This window comes from Erigeron canadensis, chromosome 2 (genome assembly GCF_010389155.1).
Source record: "Erigeron canadensis isolate Cc75 chromosome 2, C_canadensis_v1, whole genome shotgun sequence".
In the NCBI taxonomy this organism is placed as follows: Eukaryota; Viridiplantae; Streptophyta; class Magnoliopsida; order Asterales; family Asteraceae; genus Erigeron; species Erigeron canadensis.
The window spans coordinates 6,741,852-6,763,752 of record NC_057762.1 but is presented as its reverse complement, the minus strand read 5'-3'; the positions used below and the strand labels follow the sequence as shown (position 1 = coordinate 6,763,752).

The window sequence follows — 21,901 nt, the reverse complement described above, 5'->3', positions numbered from 1 at the left end:
TAAGGGGGAGGCTATTCATTTAGACTTTCTATAATTAATATCGGTTTGTGAAGAATTGATTGCACCGGCCAAGGGGGAGTTTGTTAGAGCACATAAAGTGCACAATCTGTTGTCCGATACAATAATTCTAAAAGGCTAAGAACTATTAAGTTAATAAGGCCCAGTCTGTTTGTACAGCCTATAAATATAAGTCTTAGGTCACGAATTTAGGTTGATGATTTAGTTGCAACATAGAGTCATTCACTAGGTTCTCGAGGTAGAGATCTATACCTCGAGATACCGCCCAAACTATCACGATTCATCTCAATGATTGTAATCCGTAATCATTGTATATGTTGTTCATACGGATTCATCTTGTAATCATATGATTAATGATAGTATTTTTGTGTTTATATCCTGTTGTCATTATCTTCGTGTGTGTTTATCATTATAATCATTAATTAACCCTAAAGACGATTATAGATGGATTCCGCACATCTATGATTGTTAGATCTCGTGTTAATTGATCCGGGAACGTGCTAAAACACGTTTTTACACTAAGCACTAAGTATGATTTAAACTTATCAAATGCATACACGACTGCAAGAAAGTGGTGTAATTCTGTTGAGCACTATTAAGAGTCTTGCTAGCAAAATAAATAGGACAAAAATGATTACCTTCTCTTTGTCCCAAAACAGCTCCAACTGCAAAATCACTCGCATCACACATTAGTTCAATAGGTTTGGACCAATCAGGAGAAACCATAATGGGTGAATGAGTCAAACAATCCTTAATCAATTCAAATGCCTTTAAACAATCCGAATTAAACTCAAAAGGCACATCTTTTTCAAGCAAATGAGTCATAAGTCGAGTGATCTTAGAAAAATCCTTAATAAACCTACTGTAAAACCCGACAAGACCTAAGAAACTCCTAACGGCCTTTACATTAGTAGGTGGAGGTAATTTGGCAATAACATCAATTTTAGCTTTGTCTACCTCAATCCCCCTACTAGACACCTTATGCTCTAAAACTATGCCCTCTCTAACCATGAAATGGCAATTTTCCCAATTAAGAACAAGGTGTGCCCGCTCACATCGCTCAAGCATCTTATCCAAGTTGGAAAGACATTTTTCAAAAAAGTCACCAAACACTGAGAAGTCATCCATGAAAAATTCCATAGATGTCTCCAACATGTCTTGGAATATTGCGATCATACACCTTTGGAAGGTGGTGGGAGCATTACATACTCCAAAAGGCATCCTATGATAAGCATATGTGCCAAAAGGATATGTAAAGGTCGTCTTTTCTTGATCATTGGTGTCAATGGGTATTTGGAAGTACCCGGAGAAACCATCAAGAAAAAAAAATACTTGTTACCGACTATCTGTTCCAGCATTTGGTCAATGAAAGGCAAAGGGAAGTGATCTTTATGGGTCGCATCATTCAATTTCCTATAGTCAATACACACACGCCACCCAGTAACCGTTCTAGTAGGTACTAGTTCATTACGTTCATTGGTCACAACGGTCATTCCCCCTTCTTTGGTACACAATGGACCGGACTTACCCATGGACTATCAGAGATAGGATGAATAATTCCAGCAACTAAATGTTTAATTATCTCTTTCTTAACGACATCTTTCATATTCGGATTTAGCCTCCTTTGTCTTTGAACACTCGGTTTACAATTTTCATGCAAATTAATTTTATGTTTGCAAAATTCGGGGCTAATTCCAGGTATGTCTGATGTACGCCAAGCAAAGGCTCTTTTATGAGCCTTCAAAACAATCATCAACTTATCTTTCTCATCATCCGAAAGTGATGATGAAATAACGAGGAGAAGTGACTTACCTTCGAGGAATGCATATTCCAAGTGCACGGAAAGTGGCTTGAGTTCCAAATCGGTTGGTGGATTATCCACCGAAGTTTCAATCTTCATGCCAATCCCTTTCAATCTCCTCAAAAGTTTCATCCTCTGGTGATGACTCATCAGTGCTAAGCTCCATGATTTCTCTCACCAATTCGGCAACCATTACTTGCTCCTCTTCACTACATGCAAGCAAAGCTTCTCCTTCATCCGTGTCTAAAAAGTTCATCAACTCCGTCTCCAAAGCTTCATCTTCTTCAATCACATCAATCCTGAAACATGAATCATCATTAGAGTAAGGATGTTGCAAAGCTTTATCAATTGAAAACGAAATTCTATCATTTCCTATTCCTAACGAAATGACCTTATCCTTGACACGAATGATGGCATCGGCCGTATACAAGAAAGGGCAGCCTAAGATAAGAGTCACCTTGGTGTCCTTTTCCATCTCAAGAATAACAAAATCGGCCAAAAAGACAATGTGGCCTACTTTAACACACAAATTTTCAGCAATCCCCATGGGATACTGAAATGAATGATCGGCGAGCTGTATGCTCATCCGAGTTGGCTTCAACGCTGCTAAAGATATCCTTCTATAAAAGGAAAACAACATCAAATTAATGCTAGCACCAATATCGGCTAAAGCATCACAAGTAAGTTTAGCATCAAGAGAACAAGTAATCAGAAAACTCCCTGGATCTTCAAGCTTAGGAGGAATCTGATTCTTCACTATCGCCGAGCACTCCGCGTTAAGGAAAGTAGCCTTAGCTTCCTCTAGCTTCCTTTTGTCCATCACAAGCTCCTTGATAAACTTGGCATAGTTTGACATACCTGAAAGCAATTCAACCAAAGGAACGTTAATATGAACCGATTTAATCATATCAATAAACTTGGCTTGTAAGCTTGACTTCGGGCTCAACAACAGTCGGTTTAACTACTGGTGTAGGTGTGACTGCCAGTGGAGTAGATTTAGGTGGAACGGCCGGTGATTTCACGGCTGGGTTTCAGCTCCACTTCAATCTCTTTATCAACCTGTTCATCATCTTCCTCCTCACTATCAACCTGCGTATGAACATTAGTAGCACTAGAAATGGGAGGGGAGATAGGAGAATTAACAACCTTACCGGACCGAGTAGTAATGGCATTCACATGCTCATTCCTAACATTCGAGTGTTGATACTTATTACCTTGATCATTTGAAGCAGGAGGCTTAGCAGTTTGTTGGGTATTACTAGGCAAAGAACCGTGTTGACGATTTGAATTACCCATCCTATCAAGCCTCACACCCAAATCCTTGATCACCGCTTGTTGATTCTTGATATTCTGATTCATCTTCTCATTCAAGCGGTAATATCAATGCAGTAGTTGTCATTTTTCTTCTCTTGATCAACCATAAACTTCTTCACAAGATCCCTAAGCTCGGCATTAGGATCAACAATTTCAACCGGTTGAACCGAAGGACCTCCTTGATTGATTCCTTCCCATGAAGCTCCCAATCTAGACCTTAAATTTCCTGCACTATTTGAATAAAAATTAGAATTAGAGTTAGAACTACCTTGGTACCAGTTTTGATAAGCTCCATTCCTTTGAAACAACCCTCAGTTTGCAAACGGAGGTTGGTATTGGGTTTGAACATAATCAACTTCTTCCTTTCTTGGTGCTCTATCACAATCTTCCGTATAATGTCTATCACCACAAATGTCATAGCCCACAACCGCCGTCTTCAAATCCTTCTCAATCATCCCGAATCTACCATCCATACTAGCAAATTGCTTATATATATGGCTCGTCAAAGCCTTAAGCTCAGCCACAACATCATCATTTCCTCCACTATCAACCCGAGCAACATTCTTCCTAACCGCCTTGACAAGATTCGGTTTAGTCCTACCCGCCTCTCGAATCACACTAGTTCTAACCATATCTTCCATCACTCGATAAGCTTCATTGTAGGTAACATTATTAAGGCTACCTCCACAAGCCCAATCCAATTCCCTTTGAGTGCGGCTAGCTAAACCCCAAAAGAAGATAAGAATTTGCTCATTCAACTGAATACCATGTCCCGAACATCTCCTCATCAACTCCTTCAACCGTTTCCAAGCATCAACCAAATGTTCACCACTATTTTGCTTAAACGCTTGAATTTCTAGCTTCATTGTTTCAATCAATTGAGACGGAAAGAACCGCTCAATGAAACCTTCCCTTAATTCATCCCAAGTCTCGAAAATGTTTTCATCAAGATTATCATACCAAATTGCAGCCTCTCCCGTGAGAGACATAGGGAACAATTCAAGCTTAACATGTGGCATTTGAGTCTCGCCATACTTAAACAATCGACACACCTTCTCAAACTTCTCTACATGATCGTATGGATCCCACTTATGCACCCCATCAAACTGATTACCATCTACCCATTGCAAATGATTAACTTTGACATTGAAATTCGGAGCGGTGGTTGGAAGACGAATAGCCGAGCCCCTATTAGGTGCAATGACTCGAGTACTCTCTCCAATAGTCCTATCAAAGGGATGAACTTCCTCTTCTCCATTTCCATTGTCATTTCCTTTTCTGTTATTATTCATGTTTTTGGATGAAAGAGGTGGAGTAGTGGGTGGTGTGGAATTTGGTGACTTTTTCTGTGGGGTATTGGTTTCCGTCTTCTTGGAATTTGAAGGAGTTCCTACTTGAAGGTTTAACGGCTCTATTGTGCTAAGTGTTGAGGTGACGATTTTAAAAGGTTTCCTCCCGCGTCTCTTGGTTTTTCCCAGATTAGATTGAGGGCTCACTAATGGTACACCAGAAGCTCTTGTGGACATCCACCGAAGAAGAAAACCTGAAAAACACAAACAAGGAAAAACGTCAAACGCCCCAGGTTACAAAAGCAAAACAAAACAAAAAATTAAGCACAAAAATCTCAAACTAAACTAAGAAAACAAGTAACTCCCTTGCACGTGAGTACAAGAAAGGATCAACTACGAAATCTCAAACTTAAACTCTTAAATTAGTCCCCGGCAACGGCGCCAAAAACTTGATGTGTGAAAATCTAGTTAAACTAAAATCAGGAAACACTTCAGAATCGAATACCACACACAATCGAGCAGTGGACCCGTCCGTATGCAATATAGATTAAAGTAAGTCCAAGATCGTTCCACAGAGACCAACAAGAGCAAGCGGGTTTTAAGTAATTTAGAGAAAGAGTTGGATTTTAAAGACTCCACGTCATATTAATTTTAGTTGGTTAAAAGTTAGTTAAAGAAAGTAATGGTTAGCAATTCCGCAGAATTCAATCGAAGAGAAAATTGTCTTATATCATTAAGGATGAGAGGATCATCCACTTTCGACTCCGTGATACATTAACTCCGGTTGCATTTAAATCAAGAACCAATTCAAGTATGTTGACAAGTAACCTAGATTCGAACAAAGGAGCTCACTTGGTGGCCAACAAGCTTATAACTCTATTCAATTCCATTAACTAACTAGATCAATCCTAGAAAACCGGCACCACCAACATTTAATAAGATCTACCCTAATTAATTAATTTGTTTTGGCTAAATATTAACAATTATGTCTATTTGAAATGAATGTGACACCATCAACTATTAACCCCAATTAACATTTCGTTTCCTATGATTACTATGCCGTTTACTATCACTCCATGACCTAGCACCAATTACTCATAGACAAATAATTGAAATCATACTTATGTACTTCTGACACAATCGACAAAGCATATAAATATCACCAACAAGCATAATAATATTGAACAAGAAAACGATTCATTACAATCACGACATAACGTTAATGAAAATCAACTTGGATTAAAAAGTATGCAACCATTGTCTTTGTATCACTTCATCTCAGTGGATGATGAATTATTTAGCTACTCATAATCATAAACATAGCACAAAGAGTAAAAGTATGAGAAGACATATTGTACCAGAAAACAATTGAAATCTAAGAAAATCGATAACCGAATGCCTTGAAACTCACGAGCAACCCTTAGATCTTGATGGACATAAAAGCTGCTGAATATTGCCTCAAAGAACCCTAAAATCTACTTGAAGTGAATGTGTATCGAATAGGAGGGTTTTGGTCTTGTAATTATAGTGAAAAACTAGAAGGGTTTCAGCCGACCTAGTTTATGTGCCACACAGAATATTCATGCGCCGCACAAAATGAACTTTCCAAATATTTGAGCCCCGTTATGCGCCGCATACACCCTCCTGTGCGCCGCATATGGACTTTTGCCAAATTCTCTGATCAAAATTCTTTACTTCTGTGCGCTGCATACATCATCTATGCGCCGCACAACTTGCCAGAACTCGCGAAACTTGTATTTTCCAATCCGTCTTCACTCGTACTCGTCCAAGAAACATCCTAATGCATCTTTTAACCTTCCAAATGCCATTTCTAACCATTGTACATGTTCTAAGCCTGAAACCACTAACAATACCATCAAAGCATCGAAAATATACATAAATTGCAATTAATTAAGCTTAAACGACTTAAAAACGATATGGGAATGTATATATAAATGGACATATCAGTCACTCCACCAGAATTACAATACGTGGCAAAATTGGACACCAAGAGTTATTGAAGCTTTCGCCTATAAAAGCTCCAATCCTTGAAGGCATATGTGTGACATTCCTTTGAATCATTCTTCACACAAAGTTCTCTCTGCTCTTACACATAGCTTAGTCTATAAGAAGTCAGCTTGGGCTGCTTCTCTTGAGCTAGGTAGAACTTTCTGATTGTTGTTTGTCATTTCAAATGGTTGTTTAGATATTTCTAGGTTATCTTTATTCCGCAACAACCTGGTAATTCTTTGTATAGATTATTTCTTAATAAAGAATTACATTTCAAACTACAATCTGTGTTCAAGAATGTTTATTTACTGCTTTACTATTTTATTGATTCTTATTACTTACATTGCTAATATTACAATTTGAGTCTTTAAAACGAGTTTATAAGTTTGATAAGGAAAAGAAAAAGTTGTATTCACCCTCTCTACAACTGTTCTGTGTACATTATACTTTGGTATATTGATACACTTCTGGGACATAATACTTTTATCATTTCTTCTAGCATCATATCTTCCACCACCCGAGCCTCCCGATGTCCCAGGACCTCCTCGAGGCCTATCTCTTCTAACCACTCCCTTCACAAGGAGGGTAGTTTCCCTGGAACGAATGAAGTCGAACGCCCTATCGGTAGCTTCTCCAAACGTCAATGGGATTCTCTTGCTTAGATCATCTTGGAGATCAACAGGAAGTAATGCCAAAGTAAAACCCGAGACTTGTTGACTGTCAGGGAGACTCAGTCTTTTCTGACACTTCTTAGTATATCTTGTGATGAAATCTCTCAATGACTCGCTTTCTTTTTGTCTAATTAAGTGAGCTTCCAAGTGGCTTCTCTGACGCTTCTTCTGTTGGACAAACTGAGCTATGAACTTCCTCTTCAAGTCAGCATAGTCTTGGATGTTTTTTTCTGGAAGCTTAGTGAACCACTCTAAGGCATAACCTTGTAAGGTGTCTGGGAATAAATGACAAGCCACAGGGTCCACCCACTTTTCTCACCTCACGATTGTCAAATTATGGATCTTAATCTTTCTTGCCTCACAATCCCACGTACAACATTGAATAAGAAATTCTTTTCCTTGAGCATAGATCCACCCACTAGTGATTGTAAGACAAAATAACTATGTCATGTTAACTTTAATAAATCACTGTATTAACGCGTATTTTGTCCATTTTAGCTCAAACCTGAAATTCATGAAACATATATTAAAGTAGGTCTACTCTATAAAATATTAGTCTATATAACCATTTTTAGACCATTTAATATATATCCAGTTATGACTTATCAATTAGTCACTCACTCAACACAACAACAAAACAAACATTTTTATAACTACTTCCTAGTACCACTACATTTTCTCTCCAAAACATTCTCACATTTAATTCCAACATAAAAATGGCTACTACATCATTTTTCACAACAACCCCTGTGGTTAGAAGCCTCAACAAAATTAGCACCAACTTTTCTTTACAATATTATTGTTTCAAGAAAAACAATACCATTAGGTGCATGTCTTCACCACAAGATGGCTCAATAAAGTCACTAGTACCAAATTTAGTGACTTGTTGGCATTTAGTGGACCAGCACCCGAAAGGATAAACGGAAGGTCAGCGATGATCGAGTTTGTGTCTGCAATGGCAGTGGAGTTAACCAATTGTCAAGATGTGTTTACTCAGATATCTAACGGAGGACTAACGGTGTTTGTTGGGACGAGCGTTGTGTTGATGTTAGCGTCATTAGTGCCGTTGTTTATAGGGGTGAGAGCTGATGAGGCGGCTAAAGAGAATGGGTTGATGACTTTAGATGCAGAGTTGTGCAATTTAAGTGTTGCTATGTTAGGTTTGGTTGCTTTGGCTTTTACCGAGTTTATTACCGGAAATGGTCTTGTGTATTCTATATGCATAGAAAGAACGTTCTGTGTAATTACTCTACTAATTAGTAATAGTTGTTATTTTTATGTATACTATCAATTCCGAGAGAGATCATTTACGGGCTTCTACCATGTAAATCGATGAGTCCATTATATATACTGTGTTACTTTTTTGGTTATGGATTCATTTTAATTACTCTTTCATACAACATCAACAATTTGCTTTAACTTAGTTAATCCTAATTATGATTTTCATGAGTTCGATCCTTGATATAGATCCTTGATTAATATAAAACAGAGATAAAAATGTTCAAATGTTATACACCATTTTGTATGGAGATTAATTGACAATAAAACAAGTAACTTAAGACGCTTTTGGTTCACAAAATCTAATAAATTAAAATTAAATTTCATTTTTTCATATGTATAGTTGTTTAAAAATGAATAAGTCTCAGTCCCATTGAAATGTAAACATTCTCTATTTTTACGGTGATGAGAAAAAAAAATTCATTCTATCACTTGAATCTTAAAAAAAAAAAAAACATTACTTTGAATTTCATTTTGAACAACTAACAGATTGTAGGATACATATACACTGATTTGATTCAATAGAAATAAATTTGTAGTTTAGTTGGTTTCATTACATACCAACGATTATCCGACGAATTGAACAAACTAGCATATCCGACACGATATAAGACAAGATTAAGATTAATGTGGAAAAATATCATTTACTACATCAGATGTTTGATCGATAGGTATCATGGAACATGCACAACGATGGGACTCCTCACTTGATGCACTCCATCATCCCATGTCAAAGCCCCAGAAACAATTGGATTGTCTAGTGGCCCTATGGTTGCTTGCACAGACAATGTATACGACAATTTCTGCCCAACTTCTTTAAACCGAAGCACATTTGGTTCAACAACTATCTGTGAATTCCTACCACGTAGTTGGGTTATCAGAAGTCGATATGTAGATGCTGCAGAACCAACATTTGTGACAGTCCTGTTAAAACTCACATCAATGAGTTCGCTACGCAATGCAGGGATTACAAAGGTAGGGTAGTTTAGATCCATGGTTTGCTCTGTCAGCTGAGAGCAACTACTACTGTTATCCCCGGTAATGATTCTTACTTGTCCGGTGGTATACCTTTCTTGGCATAAAAAGCTAACATAGTCGATCTCATCAGTATCGTATACCAGACCAGGTTTCATTGATTTCATTGGATTAAGCTGGCCAGATCCATATGCAAATTCCTCGTCTGTATTGATCTGGGCATTTACAGGGGACGCTGCAATAACAAGAAATCACGTATTATCAACATTCTGTATGCATATGTATGTTCTATGAATGTCTCTAGAATATATGATAAGTGTACAATGTCTTAGAAATGTATAATCCTTGCAGTAACAAACCTGTTGTCATAAGAGCAGACTTAATGGCTGCAGGAGACCATGTTGGGTTCATTGTTTTTATATATGCAGCTATCCCACTAACGTGCGGGCAAGACATCGAGGTCCCTGATATCATATTGAAAGGCAGCTCTCTGCGGTCTGTTTCCAGTTGGGTAATTGGAGACACAGGTGACCATGCTGCAAGAATTCTTACCCCAGGAGCAGTTATGTCCGGCTGTATTACGAAAATTAAAAAAACTGTTATAAGTGTTGCTCTCCAAGACAGGTTTGTAAGTCATGTATACATAATCCAAATTCTACGTGAATCACCTTAAGGATGCTTTGATGTATCGGATTTGGACCTCTTGATGAGAAGGAAGCAACATATGGGGAAGACGAATTATTGACATCTTCACTTTTCATTATAACTGCAGTTGCATTTCTAAGAAAAAAAAGTTTTATGTTAATTAGATTAATAATGGTATTTAACATTTTATCAGCTTCATTGAGAGCTCATGTTTATTTACCTTGTTGATCGTATGTATTGAAGAATAGAAGTTGCTTGATCGATGTTCACGACACTAACAGGCAGAGGATATGCAACAATAATTTCAAAAAAAGGTCCCGGGTATCTCATTAAAGACCCAACAGCACCAGCCAATATCTCAGCTTCTCCGGTAGATATAGCATCACATAATATTATTTTACCTTTCACTAGATTCTTGTCCAATGAATTTTTGATGCAAAGCCTGATATATGTTCCGTGATACACCCATAAGAACTATGATAAATTGACAAATGAATGGAAGCTAGAGGACTTCTAATAGTAATGCTAAATCGCTATTCAAAAAAATATATATAAATGTAGAAGAAAATCATTGTTTACCTTGATATCGAGCTATTGAAACCTGCTTTTGTATTTGGGACATCTCCAGCATAAACTAAAGGATACATCCCGTCAAGTTTAAATGAGTTTACTGAAACTCCCTGATATAAAAATTGCGAAATAGTTAAAAAATATATGAAAACCAATAACAATTTCAAAGTTTTAGCCCTATCAATGCCTGTATCTTTTTTTTTAACAGCAAATTTGGGCTCAACAACATGTTTACAAGTTAGGGCGTGCGAGTTCTGTGTAAACAAAAAGTTATAATAATTATAGTACTCACATCAATAACCACACCATTGCCTAGTCTTACTGGGGTAACTAAATCCGGGTCTTTACTGCTAGCAGCCACTGAAAGAATCCATGGAGCAACACTGCTGGTTGTTTGTGGTCTCGGTCCATCGTTCCCAGCAGATTGTACAGTCAGTATCCCATTCTTCATGGCATGAAAAGACCCTATAGCTATAACGTCTCCCAAAAACCATGAAGCATATTTGTGGCCCGCTGATATAGTGATAATATCAACACCATCAGCAACTGCAGCTTCAAAAGCAGAAAGTATATCGACATCTGAACACCCACTTGTCCAACACACTTTATAGACTGCAATCCTGGCCCTGGGCACAGCCCCCCGGGCTGTTCCTGCACGGAGACCTAGTAGGTTTGCATTCCTCACTATGTTTCCGGCTGCGATGGATGCAGTGTGGGTTCCATGACCATCAGAGTCTCTTGGCGACGGTATATCTTTAGGATCATATCTTCCACTTGCTTTGAAGTATCTTGCTCCAATTATTTTGCTGTATTCGGAATGGACATGAGTCAGCAGTTTGAAATGATTTTTGTTATAGAACTATGTATCTAGCCAGAGGAGAACACTAAATCTATTGGAAAATCTAAGTATTCGGGTATATTTTAATGGACTGGATCTCAATACAAATCGTGTAATCACTTTCCGTATTCAACAATTCGTCTCTACATATCACATTTTTTGTAGGAATAATATGTATGGGGCGTTATTATTTCTAACTGTAAAACCGGTAATTAACTTGTTTGCAAAGAAATTTTCAGATGTTGTGTATGTAAAATTCTGTATCTTTTATTCCAGGGGAATGGGAACCCATTTAGGGAATGCTCACACCAAGATCTGAACTCAAAACCTCTAAGTCTCAAGTCCCCCAAGTACCAATCCGTATATCCATGGTTGGTTAATCAATAGACTTTATCACTCACAAGTAAAAGACTATATCATCAAATATGCCACAAGGGATGCTGCCCCTAAGCCCAGCTAGTTGTGCTGCCCCCAGACTCTGCAAGGGTGCCCCTTGAACCCAACATTTTGGTCTTGGACATACATTGCTTTATATAGATGTACATTTCTTACTTCCTAATCTGTATAAAGAGCAATGAACGTTACACCAGATTCTAACAAAATCTACAGAGAAAACCTAGATTACTTTAAACCAAATCATTATTATTACTTCCGAGCTTTGGCTCTTGTGGTATCTGTGATAATCCATCAACTTATAGGTTGTGGTTTCAAGCCTTCAAGTCTCAACACTTTTTAAATATGAGTAAAATTTGTGTCGATTTGTTTAGTAGCATTTCTAGGAAAAAAAAAAAAAAACCAACACTTTTGAAACTAATATTAATCATAACTATAAAACAAAATGTTACTTGTGATTTAAAACAGCAAGTATAATATATGTTAGCCAATAAATTGAATGTTTACTTGTTACAAGTGAAATTTCCTTGGCAAATGCCTTTCCATTTTGCAGGAGGAGGACCATATCCAAGGTCAGAAAAGCTGGGTGACTCCGGCCAGATTCCGGTGTCAAACACTCCAATGACGATGTCGCTTTCGGTTGTTGATCTATTGACTACAAGTGGGAACCCTAAGAAGTCCCATGAAGTGGTTGTTGCCACTTTGCTATGTCTACTTGGAAACACTGAAACAACCCCTTCCATTTCTACATATGAAATATCAAAAATTAGAATAGGGTCATGATATTTGACTCTAGACACACACACACTTGTATATGTTAACATTTACTATACCCGAAAGTTTTTGTGCCTCCACTTTTGTAAGTCTTGCCGAAAATCCATGGAAGCTTTTAGTGTATCTTTGAAGCAAATGGTTCTCTGCATCCCTGCATTGATAAATTAACTTTTGTAAACCGGATGAACTAGTTGATTTTGTCTATTTAAAAATTTTTGCATAAATCAGGACACTACAGTCATAAGTCATAACAATTCAGACTCGGAAAGTGATCACTCTTAGCCTTGTATTAACATTATATGTAAATGTGAGGTAGGCGACCTGCCAACGACTTCTTGTAGCATGCCCATATGAAGATTGTATGCAGCTGTGTCATCTAGAGTGTTGTGTCCCATATACACAACATACACCTGCATAAAACGAGTTCTTCTTAGATCAATAAAACTAATAAGCATGAAAGCATAACGACCCCTGTCCAATCAATCCGTGTTAGTCATGAAACTTTACGGGCCTTTTAGCTAGCGCTGGTCAGGAAGACAGTACAAAAGAACAAATTTTGGATCGAACCTTTCTATGGTCATCAGGAACAGCCTGAACCGATTTGAACAGAAGCAGCACAAGACAGCAGAGATTTGAAATGAGGGAGACCTGGTTTGCCATTTATTTTGATATGTACTAATTCATGACTAAATATATATTTATATGCAAATTATTCTTGTGTTTTCTTCTAAAATGTAGGAAATGGTCCATGCATGGAAAAAGAAAAGTACATGGTCAAATATGTCAATTTTGGTTGTTTATTTCTCATACTTGATGTGTTTAGTTTACTTGACTCTTGATTATTATGGACGAGAGCAAGTACCCGCGCATTGCAGCGGTGAGATGATGGGGGTGATAGGTCATAGAGTGTGATAGCCAAATGCCTTAACCGTACAGGCTCCGCCCTCGGATTTAAAAATTCGTCGAAAGTATATCGAATGACATCTCTAATGAAAGAGCATTAAATTTTAAGAACACCCATATAATTTTTATAATTTATCGATGTACAGTTTTTGAGATAAAAGATTTTGAATGAATTGAAGGAAGAAATGATTTATGGATGAGAGAGAAAACAAATGATTGGTTAAGATTTGAGGAGAGAAAAAGGGTGTTACGTAAATATATAATTAAAATATGGGCATTTTGGGAAAGTAAATATTAAAACTTAAAATGTAAACAGGAGAGATCTGCTTTATAATATAGTATAGATATAGATTATGGATATGTTTTCTTTAATTTCTTTGGAAAGTCAAAACTACTCTTAAATAATTACAACTTAACGTCTAATCTTGACATATAGTTTGATTGAGAAACTTTGCCTATTACTTTTCTAATAACCAGACAATAAAATTGTATTGTGTTTAATTTTTTGAAGGCAGAAATATGTGGTAACTAAAAGAAAATATATACAAGTAAAACTACTCTACTAACTGAAGAATTTGCAAGATGCAAACCAGCTTTGTCAGTAAGTGAAAAACGAAAGGATATATCAGAACGTACATTGCTACGTTGGCTGCACCCGTGAACTCGGAAACCATCAGCTAAGGCACTGGACGTCTACTCGTAATAATCAGATTAGGGGAACCAATCATGACGAGAAAGAGTCTAACGCCAGCAAACTCAAAACTGGGCCCTACATGTCAAAAGACTTCCAAATAGCCCAAACCCGATTGATCAGCAGCCCAGTAAACCACAAGCTCACTATACTGCAAAAATGTAGAGCAACACAAACAACAGCAAATGGCAGTAGCCAAACCAGCAAACGGAAGCATATCAGTAGCCATATTCGCATCCAAAACGTCCCCAAATTAATCTTGAATCTTCCAAGGGTTTAGACACCACTCCGTCCACTTGGCGATGTGATTTTTTGAATCTATTAAAATTAAGTCCAAAAATGTGAAATGACTTGGATTCTTGGACTTCATCACAAACTTTGTGAAGGTTCTCGTTGCTATATTTTCAAATATCTTTCTGTTACACGTAATCTCATCACGTAACATAAAGCATAGACGCCTTCCAAACTTCTTTTTTTTGGTTATAATTAAAAATTAATTGAAAATATTGATCTACCCTAATTTATTCACTCTTTCACATGTACAAATACAATTAATTGTCGAGGGTTTCAATTTATCACCACAACACAGGCCATGCGTGGAATGATGATGAATACCAAGATAATCAAGCCATATATAGCCTAACCGGAAGCCGCTTATAATTCTCCAAGTTAAATTATTGACGATGTTGCCTTAAAAGGTCTTTTAGGCTAATCTTCTATATGTCGACTTAATAAAAATGAAAAAGAATATTTTATGGGATAGATAAATGAAGTTGCTATTCAAAATATGATTTAAGGGTACATTAATAGATAAAAGAAATAAACACGTATTATTTTACACCATTAGTAATTTTTAATTTGGAAAAACTTACTAGGGTGCTAACTTTGAAAAAAACATGAATGGTATCATAACCACGTACCCGACTACTAGTCAAATTTGAAACAACTTCACACTCTTCAATTCAACCCAGCCATAATCAATGAGACACATAGAGCCTGTTTTCACCACAACTTAACCTCTATCCACTTAGCGTTCAAAAGAAAATTTGTCGACTAGTTTGAAAGCCACGTGAACAGGCCCAAAAAGTACACTAAAGTGGCCCAATAAGTATCCACTCCTCTGTCTTCAGCCCACTCCCATATATAACCAAGTCCAACCCATACTTCTTCTCATTACTCACTCTCTCAACACAACAATAAAACAAACATTTTTATAACTAATTTCCTAGCTAGTACTACTAAATTTTCTCTCCAAATCTTTTTCTCATATTTAATTCCAAAAAAATGGCTAGTACATCATTTTAACCCCCGTGGTAACAAGCCTCAACAAAATTAACACCAACTTTTCTTCACAACATTATTGTTTCAAGAAAAACAGCACCATAGATGGCTCAACTAAAGTCAGTAGTACCAAGTTTAGTGACTTGTTGGCCTTTAGTGGACCAGCACCCGAAAGGATAAACGGGAGGTTGGCTATGATCGGGTTTGTGTCAGCAATGGCAATGGAGTTGACCAATGGTCAAGACGTGTTTACTCAGATATCTAACGGAGGACTAACGGTGTTTGTTGGGACGAGCGTTGTTTTGACGTTAGCGTCGTTAGTGCCGTTGTTTAAAGGGGTGAGAGCTGATGAGGCCGCCAAAGCGAATGGGCTGATGACTTCAGATGCAGAGTTGTGGAATGGACGTGTTGCCATGCTGGGTTTGGTTGCTTTGGCTTTTACCGAGTTTGTTACCGGGAGCGCTCTTGTGTAATTTTTACTAATTTTGTTTAACAAACAAACATATTTTATATATATCGCCAACACTGATAATTCATATATGTATAGACAGAACGTTTTGTGTAATTATTACTAATTTTTATCTATATTTGTACTGTCAATTCCGAGAGACATCATTTACGGGCTTCTACCATGTAAATCGATGAGTTCACTATATTGTTTTAAATCCTAATCTTGATGGTCATGATTTTGATCCTTGATTAATATAAAAAGAGAATAAAAGTTCAAATGCATCTTATTCACCATTTTGTATCGAGATTAATTAATTGACAATAATGAACAAGTAACTTAAGTCGTTTTTGGTTTACAAAATCTAATACAAAATCTAATAAAATTAGAATTAAATAGATTTTATAAGTTTTCAGTTGTTCAAAAATGAATGAATTTAAGCCCCATTGAAATGTGTACATTCCCCATTTTTTGGGGTTATGAGAAAAAAATTTCATTTGATTTGTCACTTAAATCTTCAGAAAAACAAAAAAAACATTTACTTCATATATTTCATTCTTTCAGATTTGAATTCCTTTAACATAATTTTTTCTTTTCAAAAATATTTTATGAATCAAATACCCCTTGTACTGTATAACTAGCAAAATAACAATTCTGTATTGATGTTATTAATTGTGATACAAATTTCTTGAGCCTAACTATTACAAATTTAAGTAAACAACACCAACAAACGTCATCTCCTAAAAGATGTCATTGTTCTTCCATCAAGATTCATATTCCTAGTTTCTTGTTGTCCTGTCACATATAGTCACATTATAGTTAAGGAAAGTGATATTCGTACCACAAATATTTGTATGTGTGCCACATTGTATAACTATTAAAGCATACTGTACAAACCAGTGAAGCACGTGTATGGTACATAAATCAAAAATTGTGGTACAATTATCATTTCCCTATAGTTAAACACAGCGGAAAAAAACTAATGGTTAAAAAGAGTAAAAACCTATTAAAATTAGCGATGAGTAGAATTTTGATCAAGTTCTGATTTGTTCCCGGTAAGAGAAAGTGATACCTAATTATAAGTGGGACCGGGCGTCCACTATCCACTTGTAGTGGTTTCTGGGATTCGTACGGGAAGATTACCAAAAATACAGAGAAAATAATATGTTATGTATCAATACCGGTTCATATGGGACTGAAATCAGTACCATGTTTTGGTGATTAATTTTCGTGACTGGACATTGTCTCGAGGACCGATATCACTCTCATGCTTATCTCTACTTAACATAATAGAGTAGTTTTGATAGATATACCTTTGAACACATGGCTAGGTAGAATAGAGCGGGAGTAAGCTTGAAAAAAGAACTTGTTCTCTTTAAATAGCCCTTCCCAAACTGTCAAAATATCCAAAAAAAAAAATACGGACACACATTATTTGAATGTAACATTAGATAAGATAGTTTAGTATGTAGCTAGCTAGCTAGGTAGACTGATCCACATGTGTAAATTAAAAAAAAAAAAAAATGTAAAAGCAAACGACTAAATTAATTAATTATACCTGTAAAGCTGACCATGGGATGTATGCCGTGCTTAGCTAGTGTTCTCATGCAGTCATCCCGACCCATTCGAAATATTATGCACCTTTCTATTAAATGATGCACCTATATATTGATCGATACAAACCATTAACCAATACACACGCTTTCGTCGCGTTCTTGCTCTACTGATTAAAATGCATAATGCTTGTGAAACACAAGTGCAAAATCTTTTAGATTTACAAAATATGCGAAACAAAACTTTTTTTGTTGTATATATGAACAGAACCGTCTATGAGAATGTAAAAAAAAAAAAAATTCGGCTTACCATCCTAATGAAGCTTTGAGGTTGACAATGTAAACATGGTAGCTTATGGTTATGCCCTTGACAATGTAAGCATGATAAGTTATGGCTTTGAATTCTTCTCATATCTTCTTCTCTTTTTTTTTTCTTTCTTTTTTGGTATGTATATATCACGATTTTATATATGTGTCAAGTAAAATATCTAGTAACTAGACGGATATCCCCAAAAGTGCAAATACTAAGATATTTATTGGGTAGATATTTGTTTTTTTAATTTATTTTAGTAAAATAAAGTGATATAAAATCTAGTTATCCATACTACATAGGGATATCCATTTGAAGGGCCAAAATAGCATGGGGAATCTTATTTGTGATAAGCCTATTCTTTCTTTAGTGGGACAGTTACTTTGATGGGCTGATTATAACTATGGACTGGTAATCCATGACTCATAGACTATAAACCATAATCCATAAAGCCTATGACATATTTTAATATAAGTCCAATTAGAATTTAGATGACTAAGGCCTTGTTTCTTTTTTACTTAGAGGGTGTTTGGGAATGCGTTTTGAAGTGATTATCTGGTTATTACATTCGTAAAACGCAAATAATCTAAAAAAGTGTTTGTGTGAAAAAGTGATTATCTACTATGAAAATGCAGTTTTGAAGAAGCATGTACCTACCTGCTTTTTCAAAACGCAGTTTTGAAAACGCATAATTTATTTTAAAAACGCAAAATCTGTTTTATAATCACAATAACAAACACCCCCTTAATAAACTTAATAGTTAAAAACTTAATCATTCGGTCAAATTTCATTTTTCCTTTTTGACTTAATACAAAAAAATAACCGTCAATTACTTATATTTTACTTAATACACACAGACATTCTAAATGCAATCAGTCACTTAATACACTTAGCACTTAATGACTAAAAGAAGAAATGGGCCCTAATTCTTTTGAATAAATTCTTGTGCTAAATTTAGTAGGGGTTTTTCCTCATCGCACATCTGAAATTGACATTTCTGCTTTAAGAGAGTTCTTTAAACCGGACTCAGTTAAAACAACATATGTTAGACCTTTCGTTGTTCCTCTCGCTGTCGAATCACGCCACGAAATTTCAAGCGAAATTCACCTTTTAAGGGAAAAAAAGCTATAAACCTATAGTATAATGCTTTATCATACAAGTATAAGATACTTGAAACCCATTTTCAAGATTATATGTATATGAAGCCTTAGATGTACTGGCTCTTTTATTTCTTGTTTTTTTTTTTTCCCTTCGCATAAGACGATAGAACAAAGCTTTAAAGCTTAGTTTTGATTACATCCATTGGCAATTTCTAGGAAATTTCGGCTAAGTTCTACACAATTTCTAGGCCATTTCTATGAATCTATTTTTTATTACACAAATAAAAACATTTACAATCAAAGTTAGAAAATAAAAAGAATGAAAATGAGACAGCGGAAGTATTTAACTAAGTCTAAATTGGGGGAAAAAAACCTCAAAAAGTTAACCAGGCCTTTAGTTGTGACTTATCAGAGACCAAGATTTTGGATAAATTAATCTCAAATACAAGTTGATGAGTAGAGATGCAGTCTCATTTAAACCAATTTAATATCCATTAACATGATATAGGTCAAGAGAATTGGGTCTTCTTGAAGGGTCAAAGGGCAGGGGGTCTGTGCAACATATGAGACGGAATACTTTATTGTGAAAGTTTTCACGATTTAGAAGCAAATCCAACATTCTCGAAACCAGTGGTGTCCCTGAGATATGACATGCCCCCTCCAAGTGGTTTAAAATGCCCCTAAGTTCTAACGAATTCAAATATATAAATAAAATTTTTCGCAAGTAATAACTTTAATTCAAATATATAAATAAAATTTTTCGCAAGTGATAACTAATGTTATAGCAATGAAGTTTGTACATGACAAAATCATCTTATTAACTAATAAAATGGAATCAAATACATATTTATTTATACATATATAACATATTATGCATTATTATACATAATACATATTTAAAATTCAAATTTCTATGCCCCGATAAAAATTATGCCCTGTCCGAGAATCGGGTTTGCCCCTCCTCTAGGGCTCCCTTGCTCGAAACAATATCTTACTACACATGATTTGGATTCTAGACGGTTACATTTGTCTCAAGATCAAAGGTATGATTGCCAATACTATACTGATTTGAATAATCAATGACGATGTATACACTACAAGAAAAATGATTTTTTGCAACAACTTTTTTTGCAACGAAAATTTTTTGTTGCAAAAAACCAGCTAAATGACAAAAAGTATTTGTTTTTTGACTTTTTGGGTAAAAATTTTATTTTGCTACCAATATTCATCACGAAAAAGAAATAAAAATTTAATTTTCATTTTCTTTATATATTTTCTTTTTTTCAACGAAAAATATTCATCGCAAATTTTTTCTCGAATTATTTTGTTTGTTACTTTTTCCCGCCTTAATGAAAAAATTTTCCCGCCATGTTTTTTGCAAAACATTTTCGTTGCAAAAAACAATTTTAACTTTTTATTTTTCCCTCTAACATTTTCACTTTCCCGCCATCTCTTTTGCAACGAAAATTCGTTGCAAATAAGAAAATTGACTTTTTGACTTTTCTTATCTAACAAATAATTATTTAAGTTTGCAACAATATTTCGTTGCAAGAAAGAATTTTAACTTTTCATTTTTCCCTCTTTACCATTTTCACTTTTCCGCCAACTTTTTTACAACGAAAATTCGTTGCAAATAAGAAAGTTTATTTTTGACTTTTCTTATTTAACAAATAATTATTTAACTTTAAGGTTTCATAAAAATATATTCTCAAAATTAGTTAATTTTGTTATTTAATATAAATTAAAAATTAAAACTAGATATTTGTATTTATTAATCAATCTAAATTATTAAATAAAGATAAAAAATAATACTTTGATAAAAATTTTACAAATAAAATAGTTCATTATTATAAATTAATTATATAATAAATTAGTTATATAAAAAGGAATATTTAATATATGACTTTCAAGAACTTGTTAGGTTCGCACTGAATTATCAGGAGTTGTGGTGATTGTGTCTTAATCTTAGTCCGTCACTGAGCCGATCAATCTAGGTTCAAACAGGAATAAACTTATTTATTTATTCAATAAACAAACAAACATACAAACATTTTGCTAGATGAACACAATAAACGAAGCTTTGGATAACTTAAAGAGACATATTATTAGATGAACACGACAAAAAAGGTTTTTGATAGCTAAGAGAGACATATTATAAGATTATCCCCAATAAACGAAACTTTTGATAGTTAAGAGATACATACATATATATAACGAATGATTAAGAAGTGTATCGGGCCTATTAGGCCCAATGATTATACGAACAAAATAAACGAAACTTTTGAATAACATATATCCATTCATGCATACATATATACACAAACTTGTATTTCATCCAATAAACCTAAGTACACGAGTTATACACCATAAACGAAGCTTTGATACTTAAGCAACACATACGTGCATAAATACACACATATTGGGCCCATTTGGCCCAATGACTAAATGAACGCTATAAACAAAGCTTTTGAAAGCTAAGAGAGATATATATTCGCACATACATATATATAGGCCCAATAATTAGATGAATACAATAAACGAAACTTTTGAACGCTAATGGAGACATACATTCAAACAAACATATATATTGGGCCCATTAGGCCCAATTACTATATAAACACAATAAACGAAGCTTTTGATTGATAAGAGAGATATAAATTAACGAAGCTTTTGATGGCTAAGAGACACATAAATTCATACATACCATATATACAATTAAGTTAACAAAAAACAAATATTAGTATATATACAAACAGAAAAATTTTTACGAAAAACAATTAAGTTAAGAAAAAAAATACAATTGTCATATTTATATAATGTATTAAAAACATTTTAAACTTTACTTATTTTATTATTCATTTTTTTAATTTTTAATAAAAGTATTTATATTATATATATATATATATAAAACAAAGTCTCGTAATCCGTGTAAATAATAGTAATTTTATTTATTTTTTTTAATTTTATTTTGGTGAGGTCCACATATTCATTGTTTTTTATACTATTATTTTTTACCTTTTTCTATTAAAACGGTTAAAT

At 35.0% G+C, this 21,901-nt stretch overlaps 3 protein-coding genes across 4 annotated transcripts; 1 reads left to right on the top strand and 2 right to left on the bottom strand.

Annotated features, from left to right (window-relative positions):
• Window positions 1-8,874: 8,874 nt before the first annotated feature.
• Window positions 8,875-14,788, bottom strand: LOC122589288 (cucumisin-like). 2 transcript variants are annotated; one of them, XM_043761564.1, is made up of 10 exons: window positions 14,116-14,788; window positions 12,898-12,986; window positions 12,636-12,727; window positions 12,310-12,547; window positions 10,864-11,377; window positions 10,581-10,681; window positions 10,222-10,443; window positions 10,025-10,136; window positions 9,716-9,929; window positions 8,875-9,591 (listed from the first exon to the last, which is right to left on the bottom strand). In XM_043761564.1, the coding sequence occupies exons 2-10, from the start codon at window positions 12,969-12,971 to the stop codon at window positions 9,056-9,058; spliced, it is 2,103 nt and encodes a 700-aa protein (XP_043617499.1). In that variant the 5' UTR covers window positions 12,972-12,986; window positions 14,116-14,788; the 3' UTR covers window positions 8,875-9,055. The 2 variants fall into 2 exon arrangements, with proteins under 2 accessions (XP_043617499.1, XP_043617498.1); XM_043761563.1 differs by lacking the exon at window positions 14,116-14,788 and adding an exon at window positions 13,144-13,382.
• Window positions 14,356-15,924, top strand: LOC122587611 (early light-induced protein 2, chloroplastic-like). Its single transcript, XM_043759786.1, has 2 exons — window positions 14,356-14,391; window positions 15,541-15,924. The coding sequence occupies exons 1-2, from the start codon at window positions 14,356-14,358 to the stop codon at window positions 15,922-15,924; spliced, it is 420 nt and encodes a 139-aa protein (XP_043615721.1).
• A 602-nt stretch (window positions 15,925-16,526) lies between these two features.
• Window positions 16,527-17,952, bottom strand: LOC122590095. The gene is made up of 4 exons (XM_043762428.1): window positions 17,763-17,952; window positions 17,458-17,560; window positions 17,213-17,293; window positions 16,527-16,694 (listed from the first exon to the last, which is right to left on the bottom strand). Exons 1-4 carry the CDS (start codon window positions 17,862-17,864, stop codon window positions 16,633-16,635), a joined length of 348 nt encoding a protein of 115 aa, XP_043618363.1. The 5' UTR covers window positions 17,865-17,952; the 3' UTR covers window positions 16,527-16,632.
• Window positions 17,953-21,901: the final 3,949 nt, after the last annotated feature.